We start from the raw sequence: 25,908 nt of genomic DNA, 5'->3' as shown, positions 1-25,908 counted from the left end.
AGCAATGACAAAACAAAGAGTACAAAAAATTCTGTACTAGAAAAACACTTGTATCAACTTACTGCATCTTCTCTTTAAGATAAGAATAGCTTTCCTCCGTTGTTCACGTCCGATTAAAATATATAGAGTAATCGTTCGAAATATTTCATCGATTAATTTCAAATACAAGTTCTTCATCAGTAATAAGATACCTCCTGTCATCGCCAATTGCCATTCAAAGCCCAAATTTTACTCCTTAATACACCATTGCGTTTATTGAAGAATCATCCTCCTTTGGCTTTAATTTAGCAATTTTGTAGCAAATTTCCTCATGCTAGAAGTAGCAAATGAAAGAAACATTAAAGATTCTTCAAAATTGAAATGAATGTTTTGATTATCAAATCTTGGCGCTAGTAAAATCTGTATTCGATTAATAAATCCTTTTGTAAAGTAGGTCTTTATATAGGGTGTGTTTGGTATGAAGGAAAATATTTTTCGGAAAATGTTTTTCAATATTCTCATGTTTATTTGGGTAAAATATTTTCCAAATCAACTCATTTTCCTCAAATTTAAGGAAAACGACTTCCCTTAAAAAATTAGGAAACACATTTTCCAAAAACTTTCCTCCAACTTCAAATTACAATTTTTTTTTGTTGAAAAAATAAATTTAAAGCTTATTTTTCAACTTCAATTTTTTTACCTCACCCTCACCCCTACCCCCCCCCCCCCAAAAAAAAAATTAATTATTTTTTAAAAAATATTTTCAATTTCAATTTTTTATTTTCACCCCACCCCTACCCTCGACCCCCCCTTAAAATTTATAACTGTAAATTATTTATTAAAAATAAAATGAGATGTTTTACGTTAAAAATTTGGATCAACCCGAAAATAAAATACTCTAATCCACTCTGCGAATCTAGCAAGAATCAACATAAATTATTTATAATATATGTCACATTGATTAAGTATGTCATTCAAATATTACTACAGTTAATTTCTGAAAATTAATCAGTATCCTCATGTCAACAAATCATTTATATCTATCGATCGGTGTTGTGATGGATTGGTAAGTACTCAATCATTTTTAACTAAAGGTTTCGCGTTTGAGTCCCCTGGATATGGAGTCACCTTTGTTAGGGAGCATTTTAGCTCCAATATGGGACTTTCCAATGCGAATCCAAATTTAATCGGGTTTTAATATGGGTACTGAACACCAAATGAAAAAAAATAAAAAAATAATCATCCCAAACTTAGGTCTTAGTTAACTCATACTATCCTTATCTTTTCCTAAAAAGCCCCTTTTAGAAGCAAAACTTTGCAATTAGAGAATTAGACAGAATGTTATAATTGCTTTAAGACATGATTTGATTAACTAGGCCGAATAACATAATGTCTTGAATCTTATTGCCTTCTATTTCCGTCAAATCACCTGGCCTCCCTCGATTATTGGGAATCAAAGATCAAAAGACTTTTCTTTGAATCATTTAAAATTTTGATCGTTTTAGAGCATGCTCAAAAGAAAAAAGCAAAGTATATTTATCTTTTGTTATTCTACGACTTAATACATCAATTTATTAATTTATCAAAATTATATTTACAATTTTAGAGTCCATCAAATTTACAATTTTTTAGGGTGTTGTTAAAGGGGAGAATGTTTCCCACTAATCCATCAAACAGTTTGATTAGAGCTGTCAAAAAGGGTTGGCACTGCCCCACCCGGCCCAAGCCTCGAGGGCCAAAGAATTTGAAGGGCTAGGGCGGGCCAACCGTTCATTTGGAAGGGCCTAAAAAATTCTCAACCCAGCCCAACCCTAGAAGGACCGAGGGCTGGGGCGGGCTAGCCCTTTTTTTTTTCTTTTTTCATTTTTTTCTTTTCAAATTTATAATTCTATAACATCAAGAAAACGAGAAGATTTTCAAATCAAATATGGCAAACAATGGTGTTGTTTCAATAACACTAGCAAAAAATCTAGTGTAATTAGCATGTATCTCGCATACCAGATAAGAGAGTGACAAGCAAGATGTGAGTGAAGTGAGGGCGCGAGATTTGTCTATGTATCCGAGATACATGCAAATCTACTTGGATAGAGTGTATCTAGAACAAATTAACCTAAATTTGAGTCCATATATTCCAAGATACATGAATCTGGACGTACCAAAATCTGGTAAGATTCATAAATTACAACATAGTGTGTATTTAAGTAATTAAATTATATACTAGTGAGATTATTGTAAGTTATCCTTAGATAAAAAGTTTTTGTCCATGGGCTGAACCCGGCCCAGCCCGAATCAAGTCTCAAGGGCCAAGGGCTTGTAAGCCCTAATTTTAAATGGACTTGAAAAATTCTAACCCAACCCTACCCCAATAACGGGTTGAGTTGGGCCGGCCCCATAGGCTAAGCCCGTTTTGACAGCTCTAAGTTTGATAATGTAAATAATTAAGCAAATAAATATCCTTTAGATTTTTATTTTATTTTTTTAAAAAAAAAAAGCAAATGGAGGCCAGAGATGTGGGCTTCTAAGCCGCCCTCAAGCCCAATCATTCATTAAATTGGCCCACTCGATGGACCGACCCAATTATACTTTTAACGAACTCTGTATAGCAGGTAAAGTGCATGCATACCCAAGAGGCCGAGACGTCTCTAATTAACTTGTGTATGCTTTTTTTTTACATGTGTATCTATTTTGGAATACTCGAGATGTCTCTAATTAATTTGTGTATGTCTTTAATCTTAATAAAGTCTAACTTGAAACATTGTATACAAGGTTTTATCTTCAGATAAAAATGAATGAACTTCAGTCATATGTAATTTCAGACATTGTGTATGAAGTTTGATTTTTACAAATCTAACTCAACACATCACATATCTAAAGTGGTATGAGTACAAAATTCTAAAAACATGAATACAAATTAAATTGCTATGTCAACATCTACAAACTAAAAATTTTAAGGTCTAACCATCTCAAGATTAATTTCTGAAGCAAGATTATTTCTTTAACTAATAATCTTAATCGCCACTATTTGAAGTTTTTGACATAATTAAATCCTTTAATGACATTGTCCACTCCTTGCCATTTATATCTAATCCAAAATCTAAAAGTTTCATGGATAGCAATATTGTGAGTACATAACATTATTGAGTTAGCTACGTCAACCAACTATTAATTGCCCTGATTTTTATTCTTACTTGACTCGAATTGTTAACTGCACTCTTTTACCTATGACGTTGCCAACTGAATACTTAAATCGAAACAAACCTAAATATAAGGGTCTCTCGGACTATTTTACCTAAATCAAAGTTTAAAATATGGGGTGCAAGCTCAATGATTTTATGCATGTAGTTGTGAGATATTAATTGTGTGGTTTCTTTTATGAGGAAAAAAATAAAATAAAAAAGAAGTGGTTTCTTTTGCTTCCTTTTGCTTTATAACGAAATTGTTGGCCCCTTTGTTGTCTCCATCGCGGTCCCAAATATCATATCCGAAAATTATTTTATTTGCATTAAATATTTATATTATTTTATATCAAAGAATGTATATATATTCAAAGTTAATTATAAATGAATAAAAGTAATATGTACTTTTCCTTAAATTTATAATGCTTAAAATTATATTATTTAATTTGCTATAAAATCGCGGGGTATTATTAAAAAGAAATTCCACTACAAGAGAGTGCTGTTTAGGTTTAAGAATTGCTTACTTTACTGGGGAGGGCTTTTCAGAAACTCAAAGAACAAAACAATAGTATTTTATTGAAATATTGTAAAATAAAAATCAATATAACTAGTGACTACTATTAAAGATTATGGTATAGTGATAAAAGTTTATGCATCTGTAATTAAAGATTTTAGATTTGAAATCTGAAATGAAATCGTCTTTCATATGACCCCTTAATAAAAAAAAAGGTGATTTTTATTACAAATTTAAATTAATCGTGCCTTAAAATAAAATATGAATAAAAAACAAAAGGAGGTAACATTGATCCGACCATTATGAGCCCACCACCATAGTAATAATAATAAGAAGAAGAAGATACAGTACTACATATTTTTCTTGTGAGAGTTTCTTAGTTTGTAAGGAAGAAGGTGGGTGTCCAATAAGATATGAACACCTAGACATAAGTTTTCTCATTAAGAAATAAGATTAAATATATTTAAATTATAACACATGTCCCATAGAAAATAACGGTCCAGATTTATTTAGTTAACCTAATAATTTAAGGAAAAACTATCTAATTAAACATACTTCATTATTACATATACTTTTTTACCAGTAATTAAAAGTTTTCTACCATAAATTGAATTAAATATACTTAGATACATGTATTTTTTCTACCAGATACACACTAGATACATAAGAGAGGGGCGAACGAGATTTGTCATATTTGTCATATACATGCGAATTCACTTAGATACAATGTATCTAGAACAAATTCCACCTAAATTTGATCTTATATATATATATACGAATCTGAAGGCACCAAAATCTGATAAAATACATAATATTACAAATTAAAATTTATCTAAGTAATTAGGTCATTAACTAGCAAGATTTGTGTAACTTCTACTTATATCATATTCAAAATTATTATAACCATTGTTCTAAACACTATGAAATATTATAACCACCACTTGCAGTAAACACAGAGACAATGGAATAATTGGAAATTTGGAAGAAAAAAAATACTGTTACATAACCTAAACTGTCTCTCAATCGATAAAACAAAAAAAAGAACAACAATATATATTTATTAATCTAAAAGAAGCTGCACTCAAAAAAATTAAATTATTCTCATTTATTAGTCACGCAGGTTGGGAAAAAAATATTAAGAAATTTATTGGTATCTTTCAATGAAGCCTAAAAAGAAAAAGTGAAAACGACAAGCATCTATTTCAACCATTAACAAAAAAAATAAAAAAAAATATATACTTGTATAGCCTATATATATACTCCCACGTTACCCCTAAAATCCCCAGAATTTCAAAAACAAAATCATTTCCTTAATCAAAACTCATTTGAATAAACATGGAATCCTTAAATTTCCACAACATCAAATCAGAGAAAGCAAATGCCATGATAAGGTACAAAAAACGTCAAAGAGTAACAATGTTGTTTCGATTCATCGAATTCTGTATATTTTTCGTCGTAATCTCAAGATTTTCCACTCAAAAATTACCAGATTATTTCAAGGGATTTGATGTCACCCTCATTAGTCCGCGATTCGTCTTTGTCCTTATAAACGCCATTGTTATCACCCTCTTCTTCAAATCAGGACATTCATCCGCTAAAGATGGTTCCATGGAAAACGTTAAATTGGATTTGTATGATGAGTACATGCAAAAATATTCGATGAACAAAGAGGCTTATTATGAACAGAGCAAAAAACAGAGGAAACAGAGCATTGTAGCAGAAAGACGATTAGAAAAGAGAATTCATCGAAGTCACTCGGAAAACACTTTATGTTTGGCTCATGATGAGAAAAAAACTAGAAAAAGAATGATGAGGTCCGCTACAGTTGGATGCTTGAAAAATATAGACACTGACACTGTAAAACCAACAACTTCATATCCAGAGGATGGGATGAGCAATGTCGAATTCAGGAAAACTATTGAGGCCTTTATTGCAAGACAACAAAGATTATTGAAGGAAGAAGAGTTTTCAAGTTTAAAATAAAGAGATATCTTGAAAAAATATCACTAGCACATTAGGTGATCGGGAAAAAAATAGTTAAGAAAACAAATGTAAGTTTATAGCTATTTCCATTAACTATTTTTAAAAAATAAAATTGTAGTATATTTAAAGTTAACTTGCATAAATCCAAGAGCTAATTACTTATATACACTTTAGTTAGTAATATTACGTATCTTGCCAAGTTTTGGTACCTTCAGATACATGAGGATAAAATTAGGTGTAATTTGTTCTAAGATACATCGTATCTAAGTGAATTTATATGTATACCAATCTCACTCGCCACTTTCTCATGTATCTGATAACTGAGCTATATATATGTAATATGTATCTAGTGTAGTTCACATGTATTTGAGATATATACTAATCTCGTTTGCCTCCCTCCCTGATTTCGCTCACCTCTCTTTCTATTTTTGTGTATCTGGTAGCAAAAATACATGTATCGAAGTGTATTTTGCTCAATATATGTAATATTTTAAAACTCTTAATTAGTGATAAAATATGTAATATAAGTAATAATAATATTTGTTTTAGTGAAGTATGTCTAATTATATATTTTTTCCTATATTTAATCGCCATGATTTTTATTCTTTTAATATTGAGAAGATAATTACTAATCAAATCTAAAAAATTCAAAAGGTGAAAATATGGGGACAAGTTCAATGATTTTGGCCGTGTAATAGTGAGATGTTAAAAGTGAGAATTGTGTGGTTTCTTTTATGAGAAAAAAAATAAAATTAAAAAGCACTGGTTTCTATTGCTTCCTTTTGCTTTATAACGAAATGCTGCCCCTTTGACGGTCTCAAATATCATACCGGAAAGTTCTTTCATTTGAACTAAATGTTCACATTACTGTTTTAAAATTTCAATGCTTAATATTATATCACTTCCGTTTCAATTTACGTAACACTATTTGATTAGATATAAAATTGAAGGGAAAAAAGACTTCTTCAAATTAGTAGTGTTGTTGATTTAAGAATTGCTAACTTTATTGGGAAAACCTTTGCCGAACTCAAAGAACAAAGCAGTCTTTATAGAATTATTATAATTATAATATAAACATAAAAATTAGTCTGACCGGTAATGATTTAGGTATGATTGTAAATGTTATTATATCTCTAGTTAAAGATTTTAGATCTGAGCTTTTGAAATGAAATTGCTTCAATATGGATACTATTGAAAATTTTGACACAAATTTAAATTACTCAAGTTTTGAAAAGACTTAAAGTAAAATACTGAATAGACAAAAAGTAAGATTGAAGGAGTTGTTGGGATATCAAATTTCACTCACTTTCAATTTTAAGATTATGAATTTAAATCACAGGAGACATAAAAGAAATAATTGATCTGACAATTCTTTATATATTTTTTGTGTAACTTTTATAACAAAAAATAATAGTAGGAGAACTGGCATGCGGCAAATAACAATTTCTTAGTTTGTAAGGAAGGAGGGTGGGGTTTCCAATAAAATATATACACTTGCAAATATATTAACTAACACATATATTATGGGAAGTTTCCACGTCTCAAGTAAGCTTATTAAAAAAGGGGAAAAATAATTATTACCCGGTACAGACGTACAGTATGCTAATTAAGCATATACTCCCTCCGTCCTTATTTAGTTGTCTACTTTAGAAATGACACACATATTAAGGCAACAATGATTAGCATAGTGAAGTTACAATTTTACCCTTATTAATTATGATTCCAAAATAATTTTATTCAAGATAACTAATCAATGTTGGAGAAGTTTAAATTTTCAAGAAGTTTAAATAAGGGTATAATAGGAAAAAAAAATTTGTCCTTTCTTGATTTGTCAAAATGAACAAGTAAATAGGGATATCTAAAAGAGGAAATATGGACAAGTAAATAGGGACGAAGGGAGTATTAATGATTCACCCTTAGTTTAACCGTTGATTAAGAAATCATAAATAAAAAGATGATTTTTTTAATTTTTTTTTTTAAAAAAATTAAATTTTATAAACTTGCATACATTTCTTATAAAATAAATTATTTCTAAGGGATAAATAATTTTTTAAATTAATTTTATCTTAAATTTATAAATTGACAAATAATTATTTATAATAATATGAACAACTAATATCACATGGAAAAAGTAATGAGCAAATGAAAGAACATTAACGAGAAGTTGTCTTGACATTCTTTGTTTGTTCGGACCATCTTCAAAAAGTAAAAGAAATGCAAAAGTTTTAAATTACTAATTAGAAATGACAGATACATTCAGAGTGTAATAATTTTTCTTTACTATTAATTTTACGCATTGTTTTAATAAATTGTAAATAAACGAGTGATTTTATTTTATTAGTTTTTGAATATAATAAATATTCATTCCGTTCATTTTTATTTGTCACGATTTGATTTGATATATCCATTCAAAAAACAATGATTCATATAAGTGTTTTACAGACCTGTCCCTATTAAATAATGTTTAGTATTAGGTCTTGAAAAATGATTTGAAAAATAAGTATTTAATGTTGAGGGTAAGACATGAAAAAAAAATAATTGTCTTTTCTTGATATGTCAAAAATGATAAGTAAAAATAAAAATTTATTTTAAAAATAAATACTATATTTAACAATTATTACAAGTACAGTGTGCTAATCATACTTGCCTATTTTGGCATGTTGCTTTTCCTGATAATACAAGGTATTATTTGGACAATTATTAGTTATTATAAAAAAAGTTAAATTAATATTTGATATTCATATATGACTTCCACGAATATGTCTGATTAGAAGAAAACTTAATATTTCTCTAAATTCAATTTGTTTGTCTTACTTTACTTTGTTTTAAAAAAAAGTGTCTCTTCTAGTTTTTGGCAACTCTTTAATTCTAACTTTTCATATTATATTTTTAAAATTATAAAATTAAATAATATTTTAATGCATTTAGTTTTCGTTTAAAATATAGTATTTAAAATCTTCTTTACTTTCTTAGACTTTAGTAGACAAACAAATCTTACTAATAACAATTTCAATACACAAATTGAAAAAATTATCATTATTGAAGGTAATAAATATATTTGGTAGATGTGAATAACGTGAATATAGAACACATGTAGAAGTGTGCATACTTTATCTAACAAATAAAGGTCATAAACATATAAAATTATTAATCAGAAAAAGATGCACTAGAATTTTTTTATTATTATTTTCATGAATATAGTCACGTAGCCCGGGAAAGATATTATTAATCTCTTTCAATGTAGCCTAAAAAAGCCTATAAAGAAAAAGATAAAAGTGAAAACGACAAGCATCTAACTTCAACAATTAACAAAAAATGAGAAAGAAGAAGAAAAAAAAGAAATACTTGTTAGCGCCTATATATACTCCCACATAAAATCCCCAGAATCTCAACCAAACATAAAAGATTAACATCCTTTTTCTCCTTAATCCAAATTAATTTTTGGTTTCGAGTGAAAATAATATACATGGAATCCTTAAATTTCCACAACATCAAATTGGAGAAAGCAAATGCTATGTTAAGATACAAAAAGCGTCAAAGAGTGACAATGTTCATCGTTTTCTGCATATTTTTCACCATAATCTCAAGATTTTCCATTCAATTGCCACTCTCGACAGATTATGTCAAGGGATTTGGTGTCACCCTCATTAGTCCTCGATTCGTCTTTGTTCTTGTAAACATTATTGTCATCATCCTCTTCTTCAAATCAGGACATTCATCTGCCGCGGACAACGTTAAATTCGATGAGTACAAGCAAAAATATTCGATGAACAACGAGGCTTGCTGTAAAAAACAGAGCATTTTGGTTGAAGAGACTAATTGTGAACAGAGCAAGAAACAGAGGAAACTGGCAGAAAGGCGATTAGAAAAGAGAATTCATCATAGTCATTCGGAAAACTTTTTATGTTTGTCTCATGATGAGAAAAAAACTAGAAAAGTAATTATGAGGTCAGCTACAGTTGGATGCTTGAAAAATATAGACACTGACAGTGTAAAACCAACAACCTCATATGCAGAGGCAAATTGTGAACAGAGCATTTTGGTTGAAGAGACTAATTGTGAACAGAGCATTGTAGCAGAAAGGCGATTAGAAAAGAGAATTCATCGTAGTCATTCGGAAAACTCCTTACGTTTGGCTCATGATGAGAAAAAAACTAGAAAAAGAATGATGAGGTCAGCTACAGTTGGTTGCTTGAAAAATATAGGCACTGACAGTGTAAAACCAGCGATGACAACAACAACCTCGGATGGGCTGAGCAGTGTCGAATTCAGGAAAACTGTTGAGGCATTTATTGCAAGACAACAAAGATTATTGAAGGAAGAAGAGTTTTCAATTTCAACATAAGAGATAGAAGATAAATACAGATATATCATGGAAGAAATAACAGAGTTTTAACTAGCACATTATGTGATCGGTTTTTTTTTTTTTTTGAGAAAACAAATGTAAGTGCATTCACAATATTAGTTAGTATCAATTTTGTCACTTTGGACGATCATATGTTCATGTGCGTGCTGATTGAATGGCACTGTTAATTAAAACATGAGAATCTTCAATTCAGACAGAAGTGAGCCTCAAATGTGTGGTAATGGAAATCGAACTTGATCACTTCCATGGAAAGAAAAATAAAAGTTTCACCATACAATACTTAACTTTATCATTGTACCTTATTTAGTGTTATTTTGAAATAAACTTTTGATAAATGAATATGAATTAATTAAATTGATCAATGAACATCAAATAAGTATTTAGTTTTCTTATATTGATCAAATTCATATTTTCAAGATTAATAACTCTCAAGGTTAAAATATAAAAAAAATAATGTCTTTTTAAAATTGATTTGTGAAATGACAAGTATGTAGGAACATCTATTTTCTCCTTAAGAACAACGTATAAATAGAAATGTATGGAGATGGGGGAGTAATATGAGAAGAAACTTCTATTGTTTTATTTTTTAAAATTTATGGTAGAAGTGTTCACGTTTTTTTTTTAAATGATAGAAATGAAAATAATGAAGGCTACTAAAAAGTAGAAAGTAATTAATTTCGTTTTCTCTTTCTTCTTCTTAGTCTTTTTTATTTTTTTTGAAGTTCGACAGAAATTAGGTAAAGTCTAAGAAGACGGCTAAAGAGTAAAGGTAATACAACTATTGCTCTAAGTTTCAACACAATTTTTTACAAATAAATTCTTAGAAATGTTGATTTTCACTTTATTAAAAAAATTATGATAAATAAAATTGTCACTAAATATACTTTTTTCAGTTAAAGCTACACTATTTCTTTTATTTTAATTAATGTAAAGATAAGTAATTATAGATGTAGATTAAGCAGATAAGGTTTTTTTATGATACTTTTGTTCAAGGAAATGAGTAATAGAACAAATTGTAAGAAGAACTATTGTATTGAATCGAACTCTTATACATGATCATTTATTAATTTGAAATTCATAATTTATTTTTAAATATTTACCGTATATTATTAAATAAATGTATCTTTCAAATATTACTATTTAAAAAAACATATTCTTATTACTATAAGATCTAAAGGACGCATAAAACGCGTACGCTAAGACTTATTTTATTAAAATGTCATTATCTAAGAGGTTGGTTTAATAAACGAACAAGGTCTTAGTTAATTGATTGTATCTATATCTCTTCCAATAAAGTTTGCACTTAGAGATGATTATAATGTTAAACTATTGTTAGGATAGAAAAAGAAATTAATCTTGCCTTTTTTCTTGTATTTTAAATGTGAAAATTTTATAAATGACATATATAAGACTAATATTTTCAAGCTATGACAGTATTATAATACTTTCAAGTTGTAACAATAAAAAATTTCAGGTTGTAACAATTTATTAAAAAATAGAGTTTTAAAATAATAGTAAAAAATAATTTTTAAAAATTATTAAAAGGAAAAAAACGGATAAAGTTATATTAATTAATTTGAATACATTAAGGATAATTGATAGTTGCCATAAATTAAGGAAATTCAAAACAAAGTATGAATATTTGTTTTCCTTTTTTTACTCAATCAGTTAACAGTAATTCAAAAAGCAGATTTTTTTTTAGTAGTAATTACGGATATGTTAGTAGTAATTAATTTTGAATTCATTAATGATAATTAATATGTGCCATAAAATTAGGAGATTCATAAAAAAAGAAATATTTTGTTTTCCTTTTTTTACTCAAATCAGTTAAATTTCATTCAAAAAACATATTATTATTATTATTATTATTATTATTATTATTATTATTATTATTTTCAAACGTTTATCTCTCCTCTCAATTTTTTCTGTAATTTGTCGTCAGTCACAACTAGTTTCAGTTGATTTTATCCAATAATTTTCATTTGTGTTGTAATGGACAACTTCTTATCAATATTAATAAACAGACGGTGGTAGATGGGATCCTTCAAATTGGTGTTCTTTGCAATTTTTTATTTGTATTGTTATACAACTCAAGCTTAAAAAAAATAATTAAGAACAATGATACTGGAAAGAAGTTTTCGGATTTTGGTTGTGTATAATAGAATTTAATTGTGACGTTTTTGGTATGAACACTCTTTTTTTTTTAAATTACATAATATTTGTTTGAAAATGCAAAAGATTTTGGTATGAATTTTTTTTAATTTATGGTTTCTGGTAAAAATAAATTACATAGAATTTATTTCTAATTGGTATACTTGTCATACCTTTTTTTTTGTACAATTTTGGACTTATATTTGAATGAATTGTGTATACTGGTTACTTAAAAATTATTCAGATTTTGTTTGTGTATAATAGTTTTAATTATGACGTATGAACATTACATAAAAAACTTTTGAAATTGGTATAGATTTTGGTATGAACATTCATTTTTTTATATGTTTCTGGTTAAAAAAATTACATAATTTTTTTTTGAAATTGGTATACTGGTTAGATCATGTTGGTACGATTTTGGCATTATATTGAAATGAATTTCGTATACTATTTATCTAATAAATGACAATTAATTGTTAGAAGTATTATTAATTTTTTGATATGGTTCTGGTATAAAAATTGATGTAAATTTTGTATGAAACTGGTATAATAGTAAGATCAAATTTGTATGAAAATTTATAATTTTTATGGCACGTATCTGGTATGATTCAATTTCTATTTTTGGCATTATATTGGTTGGAATTGTGCATAATAGTGGGATGAAATTGATATATTGTTTATTTAATAAAATATAATTGCTAGTTATAAATTGTAGGATTTCGTATTCTTTTTTGCATGAATCTGGTATGAATCAGTGTTTACTTTTGGCATTAAATAGGTATAAAAAGTATGCATAAAAATGGTATGAAATTCTTATATTGATATAACATATGTATAAAAGTTATTTGTACTTTTGTATCCTGTAATAACTATACAATAATTTATGATGGAATAGAAAAATATTCAATTCAAAGAGTGTCAGAGCATAAATTATTGCCACCTGTTTCAAAAAGAAATGTAGGAAGACCATAACTTGAACGTTGGAAAGGACTTGCTGATGTGAAGCTCAAGAGGTCTAAGGTTACGTGTAGTACATGTTGTCGAGAAGGACACAACAGGATGACATGTTCAAATTACCCTGCTGAAAAAAAAGACATAATTTTTTTTTTGATTTGGTCGTTTTATTGTGACAAACTCATGTTTTTTTATTTATTTTGTCTTTTAAGTTAATGGATTATAATTTCATAACATTTATTATGTGTACTAGCCAACCTAAAACTAGTTAATGTTGTATCTAATTTGTATACATTTGGTATCGAACTGATATTCCATTGGAAAAATTGAAAAAACATGAAATTGAGATTTCAAATGAATTAGCTAACTAAAACTAGTTAATGATGTACTCAATTAACATACATTTGGTATCTAACTGATATTCAATTGGAAAAATTGAAAAAATACGTAATTGAGATTTCAACTAAATTAGTCAGCCTAAAACTAGTTAATTTTGTACCCAATTGGCATACATTTAGTATCGAACTGATATCCCATTGGAAAATTTGAAAAACCAACATGTAATTGAGATTTCAACAGAATTAGTCAGTCTAAAACAAGTTAATGTTATATCCAATTGGTAAACATTTGGTATCTAACTGATATCCCATTGAAAAAATTGAAACATGAACAAGTAATTGAGATTCAACCAAATTAGATAACCTAAAACAAGTTAATGTTGTATCCAATTGGTATCCATTTGATATCTAACAAATATCTCACTTGAAAATAGAAAAAAAAAAATGTAATTGATGTTAAACTGGTATCCAACTGGAAAATTTAAGTTCTACTTGTATCCAATTGGTATTTAATTAGTATCAAACTGGTGTCCAATTGGGTATCAAATTGATATCCAACTAGAAAAACTAAGTCTATTTGTATCAAATTGGTATCTAATTGGTATTTAGCTGAAAATACAACATATAATTAAGATTTTGACTGAATAAGTCAATCTAGACTAATTAACATTGTATCCAATTGGTATCCATTTCGAAAACCTAATTGTAACAATGTATACAATTGATATCTAAATAGAATTTTAAGATATTTAATTCTTATTACTTTGTATATGCAGTTTTTCTTCAAACTAAAATTTCAATCTAAAACTGGCTACTGTTGATATCCAATTTGTATCCAGGTTGAAAAATATGACTAATACTGCATGAAATTGGTATCCAACTGGTGACCAACTTTTATCCATCTGGATTTAATTAAGCCTAACAATGTATATTTATATACTCAACATAAAACAAACTCTTCATTTTCAAATATCATGAACGAAAATCAATAAAATTTGTTTAATATTTCATAGTAACAATAATGCATAGTATATATTATTGCCAAAAACTGAAGCAAAAAATAAATAACATCCTAAAATCATAAAGTCTAAGTCAATATCTATCTGACAACTGATCTTTTTGGTGTTGGTGTAGGATAATTGGTAGTATCCAGATCATGTTCTTTTGCTATGCTCGGTCCATCAACTTTACTAGCAACAATACCAGTTACTTCACTCTCACTAATTGTGTCATCAACGTTCTTACTTCTTCCATACTGCCATGGGATTGTGGCGTACCTTTGACGATATTTTACATCAACGTCAATGTGACCCATATCAAAAACTTCACTGCTAATACATTTAGCAAATAAACATGTGTACATGTCACAATCACTGAAAAAATATTGAAAAATATTACTTTGAAAAAGAAAGTGAATTAATTATTATGAAAAAATTACAATAATTTAGGAATACATACTTTGATATTGGATCTTGTTAATGTACATCATTGATAAATTCAACTTTGAGAGGATCAAGTTGAGTGGCAGTTTTCGTTTGAATGGAGAAGAAGAACAATGGAGAAGTTGGAAGAGAAAGAAAAATTGGCGTGGATGGAAAGAGAACTGGGTATGTGAAAGTGGGGTGGGGTGTGTCATGTCATAAGGTAAAAGAAATCCCTTGAAAGGTGTAATTGATAATTATGAATTTATTCTCTCTCATAATTTTCTCTTTCTCTCACCTATTAACATTATATAAATTAATTAATAAAATACAATTAATTAATTTATAAATTAAAACTGATATGTTAATAAATGTGTCAATAACAAAAGAACGAGAATCAAGGTAAAATCTGTAAAAATGTGTAAGAGATAATTATGGTAGATTCTTTATTTATATCATTTAATAATAAAAATAAAATTATAAAAGACTAATTATTTAATGAAGTAAAATTAAATTAATTTATAAATAAAAAGTGATATGCTATAATCCGTAATTAAACTGTTATAAACAATAATATTTTAAAAGTATCATTTATCACACTTGGCGTGCCAGAAATTGGAGGCGATACAAAGGCACATGTGTACAAACAGATGAGACAATTGCACAGATAAAGAAGGAAATCAGAGAAAGGTTACAGTTACTTAGTAGTTCCAAGAAAGCAATGAAATGTAGGAATTTTATTCAACATTTAATGTGTATTTAGTTTTCTTATGATTTGGTAGGAGGCATGTTCTTTGTTATCAGAGAAAAGTGCTCTTCATTTGTATTCGTACTTTTTGGTGGTTATGGTAATATATTTACAGTTGTTACCAAAAAAATAAAATAATTTAAAAGTAGACTTAAAATTCGTAATATTACCCCTTAAATATATATGTGGGGTGATTTTTCTTTTTTAAATCAATATAAATTTGGAGCCTACTAAGTTTTCTATGTTTCCCACTATAAGATCGGGGCTCAAGCCCAATCATTCATTGAATTGACCCACTCATGGGCCCACGGCCCACCCTACTTTAACGAAATTACGAGGGGAGAAATGTTTTTGATATATATCTCAATTTTGCAATTTAGAACTAATATATCTTTTGTTATAAAAATGGCTTACTTATAGTTTTATCGTTATAATGGTGTCTTATATATATTTTTCCTATTACAAAATGCCTTATATAGCCCCTTTTTGCTTAATGAAAAATGAAGATATATATATATTTTTTTTTAATTTTAAAGAAATCTCTGTAGGAGTATATATGATCCTTTTATCAAAGATGAGAGATATTTTATTTTTCTCAGACATTTTCTTTTTACTTTTTAAATTCAGCAGCTATTTTGAGTTTTATATATATCTCTATTATTATTGTTTGAGTTGCGACTATGTTGGAATTTATTTCAATGGGGCATCTATGATAAATTTTACAAGAAAATGAGTGGAAAAATATTTGAACATCAAAATAATAAACCAAAAAAGTACATTTAAAATTATTTTTCTTACTCCCGTTAGACCAAGAGAGTATATATTGTTAGGATTTTGCCCTGATTTTCTTATCATATTTTAAGTTTTATTTTTTACAAAAGGGAAAAACAAAGTATTACCATAAATGTTTAACTATCCTAAAAGGAAAACATTTTTTTCTTCCATATTTGGTTTATTCTTTCCTTAGAGGAAAAGTTTGAAAATCTACAAAATTGAAGATCCATATTCTCATAGCATAACAGAATAGCATCCACAATGTAGTCATTTATAGAATTTTGTTCATGGGGAGATTTATATCTCAACAATTTTAATAATATTCTTTTATATTAGTTTTCATATAATAATATTATGTTTTAGTATAAGTTTTTGTTATCTGATTTATCAACTCTATGATTTGCAATTGTAAGCTTGTGCATGACTCCTTAATCACTTTCGAACCCAACATATACCTGAATCAAATGTGTAACAACAGGGATATATATAAATTACTTTATAATGAAATGGATGTCAATTCTAAATCACAAAATTAAGACTGTTTTCCCATTCAAGAAATACACTATAATTTCTTATCAATTACTTCCCCTTTTTTTCTTTTCAACGAACTGTACAAAGTAATAATAAAGCAAATAAAAAAGAGAATATATGGGGTCCAATCCCAATTATTTATACCAAGTATTAGTGAGATGTTAAATGAATGATTTTTTTAGAAAAAGTTAAGAAGTCGGGTCTTTTAATTCTTTTTTGATTTATCAACCAAAAGTTGGAACGTCTAGAGTCTCCAACCCACTCTCAAATAATTTATTCATACCTATAACTAAAAATGTAAGATATATATTTTCATTACTTTATGGTAAAACATTCTAAATATTTGTTTATCAAATGCAAGAGGATTATTTTTGGGTGGTATTAATTTAGAAATAGCCAACTTTCTTCGAGGGCATTTTCAAAGCAAAAGAACAAAACGGTCTTTTTTTATTATAATATTGTCACGTAAAATCAATCCGACCATAATGTGCCCACCATAATCAAAAGATATATATATATATATATATATTATTTTTTTTCGTGTGAGAGTTTTATAACAAAAAAAACAAAAACAAAAAAAGTAGGAAAGCCATAATGTGACAAATTCAATTTCTTAGTTTGTAAGGAAGGAGGTGAGAGTTTTAATTAAACAAAAACGTAAACTTGGATATAAGTTTGCCACTTGGAAATACATTAACTAACTCATATATTATTGAATTGGAAGTGTCCAAAATTTCAAGTCACCTCATTGGACAAAAAGTAGTCAAATAATGGAACGAAAATCTAGTACTTAGTGAATAGTACTATATCAATATTACAATTAACAGGATGCCAATTATTCCCACTAAATAGATAAGGTTGCAACCCTAAAGTGCCCGTTTGATACTAAGAATAAGAGATAACTAATTTAAAAATTAATTTCAAAATGAGTTTATTTTATATTTGATTAAGGTTACCATCTTAGAAACCCATACTTTGTTTTCTGATTTGATGTATTAAAAATGGCTCTTAAAAAATTACTCCCTCTCATATTTCACATTCAATCTGCATAAATAATACATCGCATAACTTGTATCAATTGTTATATTTCATGCATAGCTTCAAAGTAATTTCTTCTCTATTGTTTAAGCCTTAATAGACACCTACTCAGATATCTGTATTAACAGAAAAAAAGTTAGTAGATATCGAAAAATATAGTCAAGATACACGTTTCTTCGGTTTTTCCTCTCCTATTGATTATCTTTTAGATAAAGGATCTTTTCCTTAATCCATGCAATGCTGGCAATATTCGAGGACATCAAGTGGCCATTTAGTGCAAAACATTATAGGATAATCCATACTGCACTTTCTCACTGCTTGTCTTTTTTATTTCTATGTTTCGTAATTTAAATGAAAGCAAATTAAACGTTAGGGTCCATCACTTTTATGTGAATTATTAGAATCAAGAATCATCCTTTTATCTGAATAATTGAGTTGGAAATGCCTATACCATATTCTAAATTATTATATCCACTTGTATATCACTTTAATTAAACCCCATCAATTGAGTAAGTGAAAAACGACAAGAATCTATTTCAAATATTAACACAAAATGAGAAAGAAAACAAGAGAAATATCACCAATCTTTTAGCTGAAAAGGTTGGAACACATCCATTATTTATCAACGATATTAGATTTGAATTCTAAAAATGAAATGTTTCACGGAAAGGAGTGAGTCACCCTTTTATTAGTCTTATCGACCAACACAAATTTGAAATAGTTTGTGGCCTCCTAATTAAAATTTAATTCAAGTTCAGACCACTAGTACTATTAGATTTTAATTTTGAACTCATCGAGACTATGTGCCACTTTTAGATTTTGGAATATTGATCTAATTTTTATAAAATGGCCAACTTCTTCTGGAAAAAGTGACTATTTGTATAAATCAAATGTGGCTTATTCCATTAGCAGGCATATCGGACACAAATCTAGTTATTTCGAATATGCCCTCAAGCAATAGAAAATAAAAGGCAAAAAAGAATAATAAATAAAGACTTTATACTTCTATTGCTCCCCTATATATATAATACTCCAATGTTGCCTCTAAAATCCACACAATCTCAAACCAAACCAAACATATTATTTGTCACTTGAAACCAAATTTTATTAAGAAAGTTGAAAAAAATGGAATCCTTAAATTTTCACAAAATCAAATTAGAGAAAGCAAATGCTATGTTAAGGTACAAAAAGCGTCAAAACGTGACAATATTGTTCCGTTTCATTGAATTCTGCATATTTTTCGCCATAATCTCAAGATTTTCCACTCGATTGCCACTCAGTTTCAAGCTCTCGATCGATTGTTTCAAGGGACTTGGTGTTACCCTCATTAGTCCTCGATTCGTCTTTGTTCTTGGAAACACGATTGTCATCATCCTCTTCTTGAAATCAGGACATTCGTCTGGTTTCACGAACAATGTTAAAATGGATTTGTACGAGCAAAAATGTTCAATGAATTATGAAAAGAGCAATAAACAGAGGAAAGTAGTAGAAAAACCTTACTGTGAACAGAGCAAAAAACAGGGGAAACAGAGCATTCTAGTAGAAAAATCCTACTGTGAACAGAGCAAGAAACAGGGGAAACAGAGCACTCTTGTAGAAAAATCTTACCGTGAACAGAGCAAGAAACAGAGCATTGCTATTGAAGAAGCTTACTGTGAACAGAGCAAGAAACAGAGTATTCTAATACAGAGACAATTAGTAGAAAAAAAACTTAATCGTAGCCATTCAGAGAGCTTGACCAGTTTATGTCATGATGAGAAGCCTAGAAAAGAATTGATCCGGTCCGCTACAGTAGGATGTTTGAAAGTTATACGCACTAACAGTGTTAAATCGGTGGATGATGGAATGAGCAGCGAAGAATTCAGGAACACTGTTGAAGCATTCATTGCAAGACAACAAAGATTTTTAAGGGAAGAAGAGTTATTTTCAGATGTTGTATCAACATAAATTAAGACATCTTGAGAAAACATCAAGAGTTTTTATTAGTACATTATTAGGTCATTAAAAAAGAAAAAAGAAGTGGAGACAACATATGTAAATTCAAGAACAAGATAAATCTCTAATAGCAGGAGTAACATTTCTACTTGTAAATGGGAATAGTTTTGTTCCTGCACCTATAATATGATATCTAATATTTAAATGAACATTAGTATACGAGCGACAGTGTTATTGACATGCCTCAAGCTCTGAAAAATTTCCTATTATGTTTATCATCAAGTATTTCTCATAAAATTTTCAAACCAAAAGGATTAAACTTAGGATTTCTTCACCATAAAAAACAAATTCCTTTCAAAAAAGCAAAATAGAGAAGAAAAAAAGAGGAAGGAATATATCAAAGGAAAGTGGTGTCCAACTCGAAATACTCTAAATCCAAAGTGTGCATATTATCCACTAGCCAGAATCAACAGAATTTTTAATTATGTCATACACAATAGTAAATCCATTTTAATGCAATTAATTTCTATTTTTTTTTTTAAAAAAAAACATTATAGAAAAAACACAGGAAAACAGACAGAATATTAAGTTACTCATACACAATAGGGATAAGGGTCTGAAAATATCCCAATTTTGGCCAAAATTGCTGTTACAATACCAAACTTTAATGAGGACCTATTACCCAGACCCTTAATGCAATTGATTTCTGGTTAATTATTTTTTAAAAATAATTATTCTAGAAGAAACTTAGGAAAGCAGCCTTAATATTTAATTATGTCATACACAATAGTGAATCTATTATAATGCAATTAATTTCTGATTTTCTTAAAATATATATATTTTATTTTCTAGAAGAAACAAAATAAGGCATTATCCTCCTATCGACAAATCATCACGAGACCACGACTGTCCAAAAGTTATAAGAAAGTAAGATTAAAATAAACAAAGCGTCTTTTTTCTTGTTAAGTTGGAAATAATTAATACTAAGAAATTAGTTAAAGCCTACGAGGTTGATTTATCAAACTAATAACTAGGTCATATTTAATTGATTGTATCATTATCTCTTCGTAAAAAGGTCTTTCAGAAGCACAAAAGTTTGTACTAAGATATAGAAAGAATAATATACTTGCACAGATAGTGGATTCAAGATTTTTTATAATTGAATAAAAAATTTTGAAAAATAAAGATGTAGTGTTTAAAATTTGAATTTCAAGGTAGATTTTGAACTCCCTCAATCACTAATTTAGCCAACCTCTAATTTTATATTCAAAAATTTCAAAATATATCTATTTATATAAAAAAAAAATTTAAAAAAAACGAGAAGATTCACTCACTAGATCCGCCCCTGCACTAAGTTGCACTTACACATGATTTTGTAATTAAAATATCTGCACTAAGTTGCACTTACACATGATTTTGTAATTAAAATATTATTAGGATAGAATAAGAGAATAATCTTGCCTTTTGTCTTGTATATTGTTTTATTCATATAAAACTTTGATCTGATTTGGAGTCCTCAGTTTTCAAAAGGAAAAAAAAAAGAAGACTTTAATTCATGAGGTGCACTTTATTTATGCTTTGCATAGCACTTATTTATCCCAAACGAAAAATGAATTTCATTTACACGCAAGTGTAAAAAGAGAAATATCCTTTCTCTTCCTTTTTTTTTTAATGAAAATTAAGATATTGCCTTATAATTCATTAAAATAAATTAGATATTTTTTGTTTTATAAACCATAGTGAAAGAAAAAAATATCGTTTATTTTATTAGGGGTTCTTGAAAAGTATTTATCGTGCATAACATAAGCACTAAAACTTAGCGTATGTAAGATTTTTCATATTATGATTTTTCAAAGGTGCGAAGTGCAAATATTAGGATTTATTGATGTGGCTGCTAAAGGGGAGATGTTTCCCGGTAATCCATCAAATCGGTTGATAATTTAAATAATTAAGCAAAATTAGTCCTTTAGAGAAAAACAAATAATTAAAAAAAGAAAATACACTATAATTTTAAAAGTATTTTTTTAATTGGCCAATCATTCATTGAATTGGCCCACTCAATGAACCCCATGGTCTGCTTCTTCAATTTTTTAAGCTTCTTATGATCCGCGAGAATCCCACTGTTATTAGCACCTTTTAATATTTTAAAATATTTTTTCTCTTTTAAATAACTTGTACAAATTAACTAAATGTTGTAGGGTTCAAGCTTTAATTTCTTTTGATATTAAGAAAACAATTACTAAAGCAAAGGAAGTAACTCAACAAATCAAAAAAATGTGAAGATATGGGGACTAAGCTCAATGATTTAGGCCATGTAGTATATATATAGATGTTAAAAGTAGAAGATATGTGGTCTAAGATCAATAAAAAAAGTTTACCTTGCATCAATAATTATACAATTATTGATTTTTAACACTTGATCATAATAAATATTAAATATTTTTTTCTTTAAGTTATAATGTATAAAGTTAAATTATTAGATTTGACGTGCAAGATAATATTTTTGAGTGATACAAATTAAGAAATGACTAGCATTCTTTGGAAGGTCTTTTCTTGACCAAAGTACAAACCGATCTTTTATTATTAAATTGCCACGTAAAATCAATTCAACAATTAAGAGCCCACCATAGTTAAAAGATAAATATTTTTCTTGTGATATTTTTATATAAAAAAAAGAAGTTGGAAAACCGTTATGTGGATGGCAAATGATTAATTTCTTAGTTTGTAAGGAAGGAGGTAGGACTTCCAATAATATATGTACACTTGGATACAAGTTTGCCACCTGGAAATACATTAACATTAGCATATATTATTATTGATGAAAGTATCAAAAGTGTCATGTCAGTTCATTTTCTTTTTTGAAAAAAGGTTAATCTAGCAAAGTAGCCAAATAATGTAACGAAAATCTAGTACTATAGTGTTTAAATTCAGTTCCCCAACTAATGGATAAGTTTTACTTTCCGTTGAGACTACAATTAAATAGTAAAAATGATTTTTTTTTTAAAGAACAGGCATAAATTTTAAAATAGAATCTCATTATGCTATGAAAAAAATTAGGGCCGCATGTGAGGCGCTCTCTCTACTTTCTTAATTTGTTTTAATTTTGTAAATGTTATATAGATACACTTTTAGTACGGATATTTGATTTAATACGAAGTTTAAAAAATAAATAAAAAACTTTAGAATATTATGATTTTAAACATAAAATAGTGAACTTGTCTCTTGTCCATAGGGACTTCGTGACATACAATCGTGAACTTATCCCCTTATCCATAAGGACCTAGTGGCATACAACCGAAGTGACTCCCGCTAAATAGCCACCCCTTTCTCTCTTTTTTACAGCCTCAAGTCATACTCTAATGCTTGGTTGGCAATAAAAGCTAAGAGTAACTAAAGTCATAAAGGGTTTCTAAGAGTAATTAATCTGTTCATAACTAACCCTCTCTGTTAATATTTGGGCTTTTAATGATCTTTACATTATTAATATTATTCACTGCATAAATAACTCATACATTATAAATTCCGTATAATTAGTATGTAAACCAAACAATTGCCAAATAATTTATTCCTTTCATTTTTTAACTTTTTTGTATGTTTACTTCTTCATATTTTAGACCTCTTAATAAAAATTTCGACTCCAAAGAATTACAGTTTCTTCTGTTTAGATAAAAGATTCTTTGTTTAATCTATGCAGCATGCACCATTCCTAGTTCCTACCCATGTAATGTTGGCAAAATTCGAAAACATAGCCTAATATATCAAGTAGCCATTTAGTGCAAAACATTATTATAGCATAATCCAAATAGGACTTTCTCACATAAATTAAATGAGAGCAAACATTAGGGTCCATCCCTCATGTGTCTGATTAGAACAAAGAATAATTCTTCTTATCCAAATAATTGAGTTGGAAAATGCTTATACCATATTCTAAATTATTATATCCACCAAATAGTATCACTTAAAACCAGCAATTGAGTTGCTATGCCAAACAACAGAGAGGCAATGGGAATAAGGAATTGTTATGTATTATATACCAAAAGCACTATAATTATTCTTAGACATACATCGAATAAGTTTCCTAAGTGATAAAGTAAAGCAGTTGTTTGATGTGCTAGACAAACATAAACAATTGTGCGATAAAAATATATTATTGTGTTATCTTTTATTTAGTTATTAATTTTGTGATAAGTTATATTGAGATTAGTAATTAGTATAAGTTATCCAAGTTACAAAGTGAACTAAATATTCAGATTAGCTATTCTGGGATAAAACAATAAAAAACCTAGGAAAACCCTTATGCAATGCATGTTATTTTTAATATAATGAGTTAAACAATCGATAAAAAATAATACTAGAATAATTAATCTAAAGTCTTCGAAGTTTAAACCAAACAACCTGTAAGAGTGTTGACGGTGACAGTCCCTTTGGAGTTTGGACTAAAAAATATCAGAATTGGAACTTCCTTACTGAAATGTGAAACGAATAAAAAAAAAAAGTAAAGTGAAAATATGAAAGAATCTATTTCAACTATTGCAACACAAAATTAAATGAATATTATTATCAATATGCTAGCATTATTTTATTCTTCAATTTATTATGACTATAACTTTTTTACTTTGATAATTCTTAATATTTGTACTGCTGATAATTATTACTTTCTATAAACAACTATTTGCCTAGAAAGAGTAAGATGTGTTTACACCCCAACCTCTACTGATGGATACATGAGTATGTTGTTATTGTGGACGTAAAACAAAAAAGAAGAGAAATAAAAAAAAAACAAAGAATATATACTTGTATAGCCTATATATATATACTCCAACGTTGCCTCTAAAATCCACACAATCTCAAAACAAACATAAAATAAGAAGAAGAACAAAGGAGGACTTTGCTCCTCACTATCCGTATCAACTTCCTCTTCATCCAATTTCAAGTGTCAAATCCACTAACTACTCTTTCACTTGTTAAAACAAACAAACATGGAATCCTTAAACATCAAATTGGAGAAAGCAAACGCTATGCTAAGGTACAAGAAGCGTCAAAGAGTCACAACTTTGTTCCGTTTCATCGAATTCTGCCTATTTTTCGCCATAATCTCAAGATTTTCCACTCAATTGCCACTCAATTTCAACCTCTCGACGGATTATTTCAAGGGACTTGGTGTCACCCTCATTAGTCCTCGATTCGTCTTTGTTGTTGGAAACATAATTGTCATCATCCTCTTCTTCATATCAGGACAGTCCTCTACTAAGGATGATGGTTTTAAAATCGATATGTACGATGAGTTAAAGCAAAAATGTTCGATGAACAAAGAGACTTATTGTGAACAGAGCAAAAAACAGAGTATTGCTGTAGAAGAGGCTTGTTGTGAACAGAGCAAAAAACAGAGGAAACTGTTGGAAAGGCGATTAGAAAAGAAAATCCATCGTAGCCATTCGGACAACTCTCTATCTTTATCCCATGATGAGAAAAAACCTAGAAAAAAATTGACACGCTCAGCTACAGTAAGATCCCGGAAAGTTGACAGTGTAAAACCAACTATGACAAAGACAACAACCTCGTATCCAGAAGACGAGATGAGCAATGATGAATTCAGGAAAACTGTTGAGAATTTCATTGCAAGACAACAAAAATTTTTGAGGGACCAAGAGTTTTCAGCTGTTGTTTCTTATGAAGCATAGCTTTTGTACTAGTTTTTGCACTTTTCTCGTAGACAGTTTATCTTAATGCAAGCATCAAGGCTATGTTTACGTTGAAATAGAAGAAAAGAAAAAGGACAAAAGTATATACTTATATATATATATATAGTACTCCCAGTTCTTAAGCCCTCCTCCATGTTGCTTGATGAAAGCCATTGTGAGGTTTTTGCAAATGTAAGTTTGCCTTAGATCTTTGTTAATATTTTGAATCATAAACTTACTTTTGGTGTATAAATTTATAACTTATCAATTTCCCTATTTGTGTTTGGTTTTAGAAGACTGAGTTTTTATTTTCAATATT

At 28.4% G+C, this 25,908-nt stretch overlaps 3 protein-coding genes and 1 pseudogene across 3 annotated transcripts; all 4 read left to right on the top strand.

The window, feature by feature from the left end:
* The first annotated feature begins 4,952 nt into the window (after window positions 1-4,952).
* On the top strand, window positions 4,953-5,780 carry LOC125873270 (uncharacterized). Its single transcript, XM_049554172.1, has one exon. It carries the CDS (start codon window positions 5,005-5,007, stop codon window positions 5,650-5,652), a length of 648 nt encoding a protein of 215 aa, XP_049410129.1. The 5' UTR covers window positions 4,953-5,004; the 3' UTR covers window positions 5,653-5,780.
* A 3,338-nt stretch (window positions 5,781-9,118) lies between these two features.
* On the top strand, window positions 9,119-10,031 carry LOC125873317 (uncharacterized; annotated as a pseudogene).
* Window positions 10,032-19,044: 9,013 nt separating this feature from the next.
* Window positions 19,045-20,110, top strand: LOC125873238 (uncharacterized). The gene has a single exon (XM_049554141.1). It carries the CDS (start codon window positions 19,099-19,101, stop codon window positions 19,918-19,920), a length of 822 nt encoding a protein of 273 aa, XP_049410098.1. The 5' UTR covers window positions 19,045-19,098; the 3' UTR covers window positions 19,921-20,110.
* A 4,640-nt stretch (window positions 20,111-24,750) lies between these two features.
* Window positions 24,751-25,842, top strand: LOC125873260 (uncharacterized). Its single transcript, XM_049554161.1, has one exon. The coding sequence runs from the start codon at window positions 24,888-24,890 to the stop codon at window positions 25,587-25,589; it is 702 nt and encodes a 233-aa protein (XP_049410118.1). The 5' UTR covers window positions 24,751-24,887; the 3' UTR covers window positions 25,590-25,842.
* The last annotated feature ends 66 nt before the right edge of the window (window positions 25,843-25,908 follow it).

Source organism: Solanum stenotomum, chromosome 1 (assembly GCF_019186545.1).
Source record: "Solanum stenotomum isolate F172 chromosome 1, ASM1918654v1, whole genome shotgun sequence".
NCBI lineage: Eukaryota > Viridiplantae > Streptophyta > Magnoliopsida > Solanales > Solanaceae > Solanum > Solanum stenotomum.
The sequence above is the reverse complement of the archived record's forward strand: the minus strand, read 5'-3'. Positions and strand labels throughout refer to the sequence as shown.